The following is a 12615-nucleotide window of genomic DNA, read 5'->3' as shown; positions in this document are numbered from 1 at the left end:
TGGTGTGAAAAGAAGAGTGGAAAAATCTCATTAATTATTGACTGATTATATGTTGAAGTGATAGCCTTGCAGATATGTTGGGTTAAATAAAACACATTAAACGGATTAAAATCCGTTTCAGGTGACACATATTATTAGTGGGGTTCAATTTAAATCTTTTTTTTTTTTAACTTTTAAAAATGTGGCTACTAGAAAATGTATCTTTACATACGGGCCTTGCATTATATTTCTACTGGATGCTCTCCTAGTTTTCATCTAGAGGCCCACAGAAATTCAAATTCCTCCAAACCGAAGGGGACGCTATTCTACTTGGGCCAAGTGTTGAGCTCTCGATTATCTCCAAAGTTCTGTCAAAAGGAAGGTAAGGCATTGAAAGGAACCAAGCTGGAGCTTCCAGGAATCATCAACCATAGACACTGATATCAAAAGATGTTTATCAAAGTTGGGGTTCTTACAAACACTCTATGTGTTTCTGTTCTGTCATAGAACAATCCCATAACTATGGACACTTCCCTTAGTCTCTCTCCCCCTGAGTTTCCCCAGCTGCAAAAAGGGAATAATAGGCCTCCTGAAGAGCTGTGAGGATAACATGAAATTATTTTAAGTGGTTTCTATTATCATAACCATTCTCAGGGTTCCAGTCTGATGTCTCTGGAGAGGTAAGGTGGTGTAAAACTTAAAGCAAAAGAGTTACAGAAGGAAAAAAATAAATAAAGGAAGAAGAGATAACAGGATGGGAGCACGAGTCTGGTGGGGAGTCCTGAAGATGAATGGAAAAGTAGGATGCTATACATACTCTCAGAAACAAGAATCTGGATTGATAAATGAAGGACAAGCCATGGAAAAATTATTTGTTTTCAAAATTATTTGTGTTATCAGGATTGACTAGAAAATTCCTAAAACTGACGAAGCCTCCTAGATCAAATAAGTATCAAAGGAGAAATTTAAATCACAAGTATATTTGGACACATTTACTATTAAGGGAGGAGGTACTCTTCAAATTTAAGGACCATGTTATCGGGACAGCAACATGCAGAAGAATGAAACTGGACCACTTTCTTATACCACACACAAAAATTAATTCAAAATGGATGAAAGACCTATTGTGAGATAGGAAATTATCAAAATGCTAGAGGAGAACACAGGCAGCAACCTCTTGGACTTAGGCTGTAGCAACTTCTTACGAGACATGTTACCGGAGGCACGGGGAACAAAAGTAAAAATAAACCATTGGGATTTCATCCAGGTAAAAAGCTTCTGTACAGTGAAGGAAACAGTCAACAAAACTAACGCAGCCTACAGAATGGGAGCAGATATTTGCAAACGACTTATCAGAAAAAGGGCTAGTATCCAAAATCTACGAAGAACTTACCAACCTCAACACCCGAAAAACGAATCCAGTTAAGAAATGGATGAAAGACATGAAAAGACTTTTCTCCAAAGAATACACACAGAGGGAAAACAGGCATATGAAAGGATGCTCGACATCACGCGGCATCAGAGAAATGCAAGTCGAAATCATGATGAGATGCCACCTCATACCTGTCAGAATGGATAAAATTAGCAACACAGAAAACAACAGATGTTGGTGAGGTTGTGGAGACAGAGGAACCATCTTGTTGGGGGGAATGCAAGCTCGTATACAGCCACTCTAGAAAACAGTATGAAGTTTCCTCAAAAAGTTGAAAACAGAACTACCCCATGATCCAGCAACTGCACTACTGGGGATTTACCCAAAGGACGCAAAAATACTGATCTGAAGGGCCACATGCACCCTGATGTTTATAGCAGCATTACCAACAATAGCCAAACTGTGGAAAGAGCCCAGAGGTCCATCGACAGACGAGTGGATAAAGAAGTGCTATATGATGGAATGTTACTCAGCCACCGAAAGAATTAAATCCTGCCATTTTCATCGACATGGATGGAGCCTGAGTACATAATGCTACGTGAAATAAGTCAAAGAAAGACAAATACTATATGATCTCACTCACATGTGGAATTTAAGAAATAAAACAGATGAACATATGGGAACAGGGGAAAAGAGAGAGAGAGAGATGGCAACAAACCATGGGAGACACTTAACAATAGAGAACAGAGGGTTGATGGGAAGTGGGTTGGGGGATGGGCTAGACGGGTAATGGGTATTAAGGAAGGGCATGTGTTACGAGGAGCACTGGGTGTTTTATAAATAAGGGAGGAATCACCAAATTCTACTCCTAAAATCAATTATTACACTATATGTTACTAACTAGAATTTGAATAAAAAATTGAAAAAGAAAGAAAATTACAATGTAGAAAAGGTATAAAATGCAGAGAGATAAAAATAAACTATCTGTGGTTCTTACCACTTGGAGGAAAAAAAAAGACCGCAGGCCCATTTCCCAGAAGGGCTGCCCACTTGTCTTACCTGAAGAAGAATATTGTTCCAGGATCACCTTCTTTAGCAGAGTGTTCCACACCCATCACCAAAATGTTTGCTGCATCTGTGATTTGAAATTGAGGCATGAAAAACTACCACCATATAGTGACTCAAGGTTTACGAGTCACCTATGAACTTTTATTGAAGTCCTTACGATCAACCCATCGTAGATCAATAAGTGCTCTGTAACATTCTGTCCATTTTTAGGTTTCTGAAAGTATTCAACATGAAAATGAAAGACTATAAGAAATTACTTTCACAAAACACTGAAACGCCTGTGACACTATTATTAGTACTATTTAAAACCACTCATGGACACTGATCTTCATTCACAGTAATCACTAGTCCAGTTAATAATGATTAAAGTCTTAGTTTCAATGCAACTAAGATTCAAGAATTAAAATTTCTACAAAATTCTCTTCTTTTCAATACCATTTTGTTAATAAAATGATTTTAATATTTTCAAACTATTCATTTTGATGCTTTTTAAAATATATATAGTATGAGACAACAGAAAATATACAGAAACAAAGATACTGACCACTTCAAAACCTATCTGAATTCAAAGTTAATTATGAGAACCAACACTGTGGCCACCTGTAACTATTTAAATATTTATAATCTTTTAAATATTATTAGATATGTATTAATATACATATTAATATACACATTCATCAACAAGTAGTTGCTTTATTAGCATAATTAATAATTGTTGAGTACAAAATATTCTATAACATAAATTATAAATATATGTGAACATGTCAATTAATATATTAATGTTAATGTGCAACACCTAAAATTACCTAAACGTAAAATTAGAACCAATGAAATTTCAGAGTTCCTAGTAGAGGCTGGGGAATGGGGCATTCAGATAACGACCAAATCCTACCCTACCTTTTTTGGGTGAGGTTAAACTTCCCTAAGTACTACATCCTACAGAGGGCAAAGTTCACCTGTGCACCCAAGAGCCACATAAATGAAATGGAAAAGACCCAGGGCAATGGGGCTGGTACTAGAAGCTAGCCCAGCTGTTGTGCACAGCCTTTGTAATCAGCCAAGGATACACCTGGAAAAAAAAATTTTTTTTTTTAATTTTTGTTTATTTGACAGACAGAGATCACAAGTAGACAGAGAGGCAGGCAGAGAGAGAGAGAGGGAAGCAGGCGGGACTCGATCCCAGGACCCTGAGATCCTGACCTGAGCTGAAGGCAGCGGCTTAACCCACTAGCCACCCAGGCGCCCCACACCTGGAAAATTTTTTATCATCATGGTTCTGGACATAGCTCTGGTTTTCTCAGTTAATTATGCTTGCTTCTACCATCAAATGGCACAAGGAGTCTGTACCAGGCACCAAGGCTGAAAGAGCACAGTGACATTTCATGTGTTTCTTATGGGGTCAATGACCCTTTGAAGAATTTTCTAGGTAGCAGGGAGGTTTTCAACCTGCTGTTTTTGCTACTCGGTGGTAAATTCATTAATTTCCACCAGTGTGTTCCAAGTTACTTATTTTTAAATACAAAACAGGCTCTTTTTTCAAGAATCCTTCCTGATATTGTCCTAAAATCCTGTTAAGTTTATTTTAATTCTTTTTTTCAATATTCTTTGTATTTCTCATTTCATTAATTTTGTTAGTTTTAAAGTATCGGATTGTGCTGGTAAATTTTTCTATAAAGGCTCTCCCTACATTTCTGTTAATGGCATGGTTTTTCTGTAACACTAAAACAACTTTTTTTTTAAAGATTTTATTTATTTATTTGACAGAGAGAGAGATCACAAGTAGGCAGAGCAGCAGGCGGAGATAGAGGGGGAAGCAGGCTCCCTGCTGAGCAGAGAGCCCGACGTGGGGCTCGATCTCATGACCTGAGCTGAAGGCAGAGGCTTAACCCACTGAGCCACCTAGGTGCCCCCTAAAACAACTTTTTAATGCAATAGAAATGAAGTGTCACAGCCTTTGATCATCCCAAGTCATGGTGATCCTACAAATAAAGCTTAATAAACCATACTGATTTTAATCTGAGAGCTAAGTTCTCTGTAAATACATTTTAATTTCTTATCTTTGCCATTTGTATAAGGAGACTCAACATCATTTTCGTGATACAATCCTTTTTTTTTTTTTAAAGATTTATTTGAGAGAGAAAGCGAGAATGTGCGTATGAGAGGTGGAGTGGGGGGGGGGAGAGGGAGAGAGTCCCAAGCAGACTCCCCACCAATCGCGGAGCCCAATGTGGGGCTTGATCTTATGACCTTGATCAGGACCTGAGCAGAAACCTAGAGTTGGATGCTTAACCAAACGTGCTAGCCAGGTAGTCCTGATAGAATCTTCTAAATAGAAAACGGAAAGTAAACAAATGCATATTTAAGGAGTATCACAGGAAAATTATTTTCCAATACATTTTAACATACTTGGCCCCAGGTTCAAGAAGATGTACCTCTAGGCAAACTGTTTACTTCAACGTATCCATGGGAGGCCAGATCTTGAGAGAGAGTCCCGAGATGGTATTCATCTGCGGTCGCGAACGCTGTGCAGTGCATCAGGTCCTATTTGGGCGACATCAGCATGACGCGGGTTACCAAGAGGTTAAACTGACAGTGACCACCTCCCAGGACTCCATTAGGCAAAGGAGGCTCTTGAGAGTTTTCATCAAAGCTCTCAAAGGCTCATACAGGGAACACGATGAGGGTGAAGAGAAAGGGACAGGGAGATGGATTTCAGCCCAGTCTATGAGGACCTTCTCCTGCCAGCCCCCAAAGTGATGTTACGGGCTATCCCGAAAACAGAGCTGCTCCCCCAGTGGTGGTGGTGTAAGCGCAGATGGAACAAAAGATAAGGAGAGGGTTAAGGCATCATATGGCCCTGGGTGGGGTCCGTATGACACCCGGGTGAGCCCATCATAGCAGCATTATTATTTGAGACCATGTGATAATTTGTCACTAGTCTTGTACATCAGAGAGGGCTTTACATCTACGAAGGAAGTACAGAACTCTTACTCTGGTTACTATTAAACAAAAAGTTGTGTTTATCTGATGATGTGTCCGGGTTTCGTTAGTGCATGGAGTCTTGTCTGTGTACATACATGTACATCTGTGCTGTGTGTGTGTGCAGCACACAGACGATAAGGGGCGTGGCACAGCACATTGGTCTGTCTCACTGTAAGTCACAACCCATCTGTGGGACCTGCTACCGATCTACTTGGTCCAAACCAGCTTTTAAAAAGAATTAAAGGGGTGCCTGGGTGGCTCAGAGGGTTAAGCCTCTGCCTTTGGCTCAGGCATGATCTCAGGGTCCTGGGATCGAGCCCCGCATTGGGTTCTCTGCTCAGCAGGGAGCCTGCTTCCCCCTCTCCCTCTGCCTTCCTCTCTGCCTGTTTATGGTCTCTCCCTCTCTGACAAGTAAATAAATAAAATCTTAAAAAAAAATAAAAAGAATTAAATACAACAAAATAGAAAATATTACATCATTCAGAGCATAGGTAAATGTTATTTTATGAAGTTTTTTTTTTTTTTTTTGGTCACATATGCATATCTAAGTATGTGTAATATAAAATATATTTCTCACTAGAGGGTGAAGTCCATTAAGTTCAAAAGCTACTGGCAAAGGTTTCATGAGTTTGGTACAGAATCTGAACAGATTTTAAGAAAAAAATCAGGGGGCGCCTGGGTGGCTCAGTGGGTTAAGCCACTGCCTTCGGCTCAGGTTGTGATCTCAGGGTCCTGGGATTGAGTCCCACATCGGGCTCTCTGCTCGACAGAGAGCCTGCTTCTTCCTCTCTCTCTCTCTGCCTGCCTCTCTGCCTACTTGTGATCTTTCTCTGTCAAGTAAATAAATTCTTTTAAAAAAAAAAAGAAAAAAAATCAGGATGACAAAATACCTACTAATAGCATTGTTGTGAAATTTAATTTAAATTTTTTTAAAGATTTTATTTATTTATTTGGCAGAGATCACAAGTAGGCAGAGAAGCAGGCAGAGAGAGAGGAGGAAGCAGGCTCTCCCCGCTGAGCAGAGAGCCCAATGCGGGGGTTAATCCCAGGACCCGAAGACCATGACCTGAGCCAAAGGCAGAGGGTTTAACCCACTGAGCCACCCAGGTGCCCCAAGATTGTTGTGAAATTTAAAAAAGCTGATGAATGTCCATTACTCAGAATCATGGCTAGCACAAATGGTCAATACGTGAGAATGCAGTTATCACTATTACGGGTATGGGTATGTTTAAACCATCTAGATTTATGGGAGGCGAAAAAGTTTGCCAAGTAATTTAAATCTGAATTTTCGTATGTTCATAATTTTATATTTCCGCCAGAACATGAGTGATTCTATGGTCATGTGATACCAATGCTGCTTTGGCCTACCACTGGTTAAAAGAGGTTTATGAGTCACTGAATCAAAATTTACTCCTAGGATTTACTCATCTCAGCATTAAGCCCTTTCCCTTTCTGTTATATTCCTAGCACAGTTTCAGAAAAGTAGTATATTAATTCCTTCCCCTCTCCCACGTTTGTTACCTAACTCCCGGCCCTATCCCAAGAAACGGTCTAACCCTGCCTAACCCTTTTCCTTAACCTGTTACGCCGTTTTCATATGCGGTTTAAAAAGGAGCAGAGGAATAAAGAGAGGACCTGAGGATACACACAAACCGAAATCAAATATCCAGTCATCACCAAAATGATTTTAACTTAATTAGGAAAAAAAAAAAAAAAAAGAAAGCCAGACAAGCAGAAATTGCTCTTGGATGTGACGATAAATGAATGTAAGCTGCCCTCCTTTTGCAGGAAGGTATCTGATAAGCTGATTCCCAGACTCACTGGGAATCAACCTGCGGATAAACCATACGGATTCATACAGCCAGAGTATAGATAATATAGAGAGTTACAGAGAAATCAAGTACATGCTTAAGGTTTAGAACTGTTAACACTATCCGTTCTCTTCAGGCTCCGTGGAGTTAAGAAGAGCTGACCGGACATGTGATTTAAGCTGGAGGAAAGAGAGGAATCCTGGTAACAGGTATCAGGAAAGGCCGCAGTGGGCAAGCTCCGCTCTGCAGGAAGACTCAACGAATTTACTGAAACTTGCCAAGCAAAAGCATAGTAGGTTCGGCTGGACGTGAGAATTACTTCTGTGACTACTACAGTTGACACACTTTGTCTGGGCCGGAGGTAGAAGAGCAGGAAGCACAAAAAAGGTAAGAGATAAGCAGAGGGGTGCCTGGGTGGCTCAGTCAATTAAGTGTCCAACTCTTAATCTCAGCTCAGGTCTTGATCTCTGGGGCATGAGTTCAAGGACCCGTACTTGGCTCCAGGCTAAGTATGGAGCCTACCTAAAAAAAATGGGGTACCTGGGTGGCTCAGTCGGTTAACCATCTGCCATGGGCTCAGGTCATGATCCCAGATCTCAGGTCATGAACCAAAAAAACATCTGGTTTCTGCTCAGTCCTGGGATAGAGCTGTGAATCGGGCTCCCTGCTCAGTGCGGAGCCACTTCTCCCTCTCCCTCTGCTGCTCCCCCTGCTGTGTTCTAGCTCTCTGTCAAATAAATAAATAAAATATTTTTTTAAAAAAAGGACCCTTTGAAAAAAATTTTTAAAAAGAGAGAGAGAGAGAGATGAGGAGATAAGAGGGCCCCAGCCCTAGAACTATTCCCATGAATGATCTTCCCGTAACTGCACTGAAAGTGGCAGACGACAACTGTCTCTAGAATCAGAATTGTAACCTGGCAGCTCAGAGAACGATCCAACTCAAAGGTGACCCATCTAGCGTTGTTTTCTTAAAAAAGATTTTATTTATTTATTTGTCAGAGAGAGAGAGAGAGAACACAAGTAGGGGAGTGGCAGGCAGAGGGAGAAGCAGGCTCACCGCTGAGCAAGGAGCCAGATGTGGAACTTGATCCCAGAACCCTGGGATCATGACCTGAGCTGAAGGCAGATGCTTAACCCACTGAGCCACCCAGACACCCCTCATCTAGTATTTTTAAGATTTGAATTCACCATAGCAACAAATTGAGATTTCACACAAAACCCAGATTTCCACCAACTTCTGATCAAGTAGAAGGTCTGGCAATGATCAACTGAGGTTGAGGCAGGGGTCGCCGTTCCCCAGCGCACCCAAGCCCCCCCACTCCCGGCTGTCTCCTGTCTGCCCCACCATCATGTGTTACTGACCAGACTCGTCCATGCACTACTGTGCACCCTCAAGGACGGGACAAGGCAAGGCATTCAGTCACCGCTTCCATGAGAAAACACACGGAGTTCCAAAGAGATTAAAAATGAATCTCGAAACACAATCTGTTTTTACTTAGCCAAGGATTTTTACAGACTTTCTAGAGATTGTCACCTTTCCTTCTCTCGCTGGTCTCCTGTTTGGTTTGGCTCCCGGTTCTGGCCAGCACCACACAGCTGACCTGGCGGTGCCACACTACTCCTCTCTGTATCCTCCTCAAGCATCTCGGATCACAGTCTCTCTTTAACTTACCGCTTCTTCTATTAAAAAATGATTCACAAAGTTCTTCAGTTTGATTTGTTAGATTTTTTTTTTTTTTTTTTAGTTTTATATCCCTCAAGTTTCAAGACTGTACTCAAAGGGAAAGAGAGGCCCATGGAGTATGCTGTATTCACACACCCCCCCCACCCTGCCGTTAATGATATTGTTACATTGTGAAAAGCTTTTGTTTTCATACAAGTTTTTTTTCTGGGTTTTTATAATGAATCACTTATCTATATGGAGAGAGAACAAACTTCTGAGTTTATGATGGGATCAACAACTTGTTCTTAAATAAATGTGCCAAATTAACCTAAAATAGTTACTGAATTTAACACCTAAGCTTGGGCCTTTCTATTTTAAAGTGTTAAAAAAACAAAAACAAAACCCTAAAACCCAAAGCCAAGAAAGCCACAATATGTAATTCATTTTTCTGGCCACAGAAAACATGTTCCAGCAGATGGGGCTAGAAATCTATATATGATTCTTGTTTTAGCGCACCACACACTCTAGATGGAACACTTTTCTTGAAAAAGAAAGTTTGTTTTTATTCACATTCTAGTACTGAAGAAAATTAATGCATTACTGCAATGTTGTTTCTGTATCACAGAAAGAAAAATGCATGTTTTTCCTGTTATGTATAGACTGCGGATGAAAGTTATAAAACACAAATACATTTTACATTACTAGTACAACACTTTGGCTCTCCAGTTTTTTGACTACCCTCTGTGGCAAGAAAGCCTTTTGAATACACAGTACACATAGGCATATAGATCAGTAGCTGACACAAAAAATTCACAAAATAGTATTAGCTCTACCATGAGTAATACATTCTGATGCTTTCTATTCTATTTCACTGAAAAATCCCCCAAGAACAGACAGACAACTATGAACAACCCACTAGTGAACTTTGCAGCATACAGTGGTGCTCCTCTGAACACCACCAGCAGGCCCCTGGCCCCTTCCCTATCGTGCCCATCTCCACACTGCTTGGGGCCGTGGCTGTCATCCTCCACCATCCTGAGACACAGGACCCATGACCAAGAGGCACTGTTGTCCTGGTAAACCAGGAGCCAATGGCACATGGGCTCAACATCTTAGTAGGTTAATCTCCGCAAATGACACCAGATAAAGATTTGATTCCAGGAGAGCAAGCGAGCTCAGGAGCCCGTGTGGGGGTCCACACAAAGCACACATGCTCTCTGGAACTAGGGAGAGTCCTTCCTGTCTCAGTCCAGAGCAGGAGAAAAGGCTCTACCGCCACAAAGCATTCGCCAGCCCCATGATGCCCGTGTGGCAACGGGGTGCCCCTCCAGTTGGGGCAGATAAAAGCCAGTCTTCTGCTTTGGGGGTACAGTACCTAATCACACCTTTCTTCATTGAAGGAAGTCAACTATGCAGTCAGAAAAAAACAAAACAAATCAACACTAATTAGACATGCTCAAGGTCTACTTCTCAGAATCAAGATTTTAAGACAGACATTCTAACCTGTTTTCTGATAGATTCAGAAGGCCTGATCAAATTCTAAATATTTACATTCCCAGTTTTAATGTGGATGACCACGGACACCAGAGACCCCTTTGCCTCCCTTCTCTCTTTTCCAACTTAATAAACATTTATTAAGTATTAGGCACAGTTCTAGGTATTAGCAAGATACAAAAGCAGGCAAAGGGCTTGATCTGAACCTTAAACAGTATTGATCATTTAGAATGGAAATGCAATTGTAGCTGAGAAATTCCCATAAACCTCTTAACAGTGAATAAAAAAAACCCTTTGACCCTCAAAGGCTAAAGAAGTAAAACCTCTCACTTTTTTCTGACTGTACCTTGCCATGTCATTTTACTACTCGATCTCACACAGTTACCACAGGCTAATGAGTGCTTACCTGTCTGCACAGCTACTAAAAAAAGATTTTTAAAATTTGATGACAAATTTCTACAGTCCGAATTTTTCTTTTTAAAAAATTTATTTGACAGACAGAGATCACAAGTCGGCAGAGAGGCAGGCAGAGACAGAGGAAGGGAAGCAGGGTCCCTGCCAAGCAGAGAGCCTGATGTGGGGCTCGATCCCAGGACACTGGGATCATGACCTGAGCCGAAGGCAGAGGCTTTAACCCACTGAGCCATCCAGGCGCCCCAAAATGGGCTTTTTTTTACAGTACCATTCCAACACTGGACTTAACACTAACACTATTCTTCCTCAAAGTTTCCTTAAGTCAATAACTAATCTTTTCATAAACTGTATTTTTATATTTAATTGCTTAAACTTTGTTTTTATACATACTATTAATTCTTAAAACTTAGATGTTGACTCCTTAGGGCACCAGTGTAGTTCAGTTAAGTGTCTGAATCTTGATTTCAGCTCAGGTCATGATCTCAGGGTAGTGAGATCGAGCCCCACTTTGGGCGCTGTGCTCAGAAGGGAGTCTGCTGGGGATTCTCTCTTCCCACCCGCCCTCCCTCTGTCCCTTCCCCTACTCACATGAGTGTGTGCTCTCTCTCAAATAAATCTTAAAAAAAAAAAAAGAGGGGCACCTGGGTGGCTCAGTGGGTTAAGCCTCTGCCTTTGGCTCAGGTCATGATTTCAGGGTCCTGGGATCGAGCCCCACATTGGGCTCTCTGCTTGGCAGGGAGCCTGCTTTCTCCTCTCTCTCTCTCTGCCTGCCTCTCTGCCTACTTGTGATCTCTCTCTGTCAAATAAATAAATAAATTCTAAAAAAAAAAAAAAAAAAAAGACAAGATGGTGGTTGCTTTTGGATATCACAGATTTTACTATTAGGCTTCAAAGGTCTTGTGGCCAGCTCTCTTAGGTTCACAGTAAGGCTATGTTCCATGGACACCAGTGACAGTGCAAGCGATGATTACAAAACAGAATGCCACCACCACACGTTTTTACCTCATTCACAGACAGAACTGGAAGGTTGGTCCTGGATGGCTGCCTGGTCCTCGATGCTTTTAGTGGTCTCTTGATTTGCGGAAGGTCTTGTTTAGGAACTAGTGTTTCCGTTGATGGAGATGAGTAATGTCGCTCTAATATTTTTATAAACCACTTAGAACCTAAGAGATTTGGTCTGTGAGTCACTTTCCTGTGAGTACCAAAAGATCTCCTGGTTGGAAGGTGCATTTTTTCATCCTGGCAATGCGCAGCATTTAATGGAGAGAGTATGCTTGTATTTGAGATTTTCGGACTAATTTCCAGGCCCGGGGACTTACTCAAACCACCAGCTGCTGTCTCAGCAAAGAACAACTCCAAGTTCTGACTTCTCATCACGGTGCTGCATGTTGTAGTCTCAAATTCTTTCCGTGGCCTTAATGTTCGATGGACAAGTCTTTGGCACTGACGTATTTTTGATAAAATACAGTGAGATCCGGCCAGGGCTCTGAACAGTCTGGCTGACATTACCACATCCCGGGCTAAAAGAAAAAGAATTCTAAGTTCAAAGTGTTGTTTTTTTTTCTACATGTTTTCAAATATATACAATATTTTCCTAGATACTAAAAATATTTCTGTAAAAACATTTGCAAAACAAATACACCTTAACCTAAGTCTAGTAAAAGAATGAGGTTAAAAAAGTAAATACAAGTGTAATGACAACCTAGGCTTGTCACAGTCATGTTTAGAAGCTACTGCCTCTAAAATATCTCAAAAGCTGGAATTCTGTGTTTAGTTCTAGTCCAAGCAGCTATTACAGTTCACCTTTAATTAGTACTACTCCTTGCGAGCTG

At 41.0% G+C, this 12615-nt stretch overlaps 1 protein-coding gene across 6 annotated transcripts in view; it reads right to left on the bottom strand.

The window, feature by feature from the left end:
- Positions 1–12615, bottom strand: part of RMND1 (required for meiotic nuclear division 1 homolog) — a 43380-nt gene that overhangs the window by 26717 nt on the left and 4048 nt on the right. For all 6 annotated transcript variants that reach the window (XR_001179609.2, XR_001179608.2, XM_045080178.1 and 3 more), the window contains exons 2-4: positions 11786–12303; positions 4852–4960; positions 2411–2486 (exon numbers count right to left, since the gene is read on the bottom strand). Coding sequence is in view for 4 of the 6 variants with exons in the window: in XM_045080178.1 (XP_044936113.1) it covers positions 2411–2486; positions 4852–4960; positions 11786–12289 (689 nt within the window). In the remaining 2 variants the exon portion in view is untranslated. The remainder of the gene's footprint in view (positions 1–2410; positions 2487–4851; positions 4961–11785; positions 12304–12615) is intronic.

Source organism: Mustela putorius, unplaced genomic scaffold, assembly GCF_011764305.1.
Source record: "Mustela putorius furo isolate JIRA1106 unplaced genomic scaffold, ASM1176430v1.1 tig00000450_pilon_pilon_pilon, whole genome shotgun sequence".
Taxonomy (NCBI): domain Eukaryota; kingdom Metazoa; phylum Chordata; class Mammalia; order Carnivora; family Mustelidae; genus Mustela; species Mustela putorius.
The sequence above is the reverse complement of the archived record's forward strand: the minus strand, read 5'-3'. Positions and strand labels throughout refer to the sequence as shown.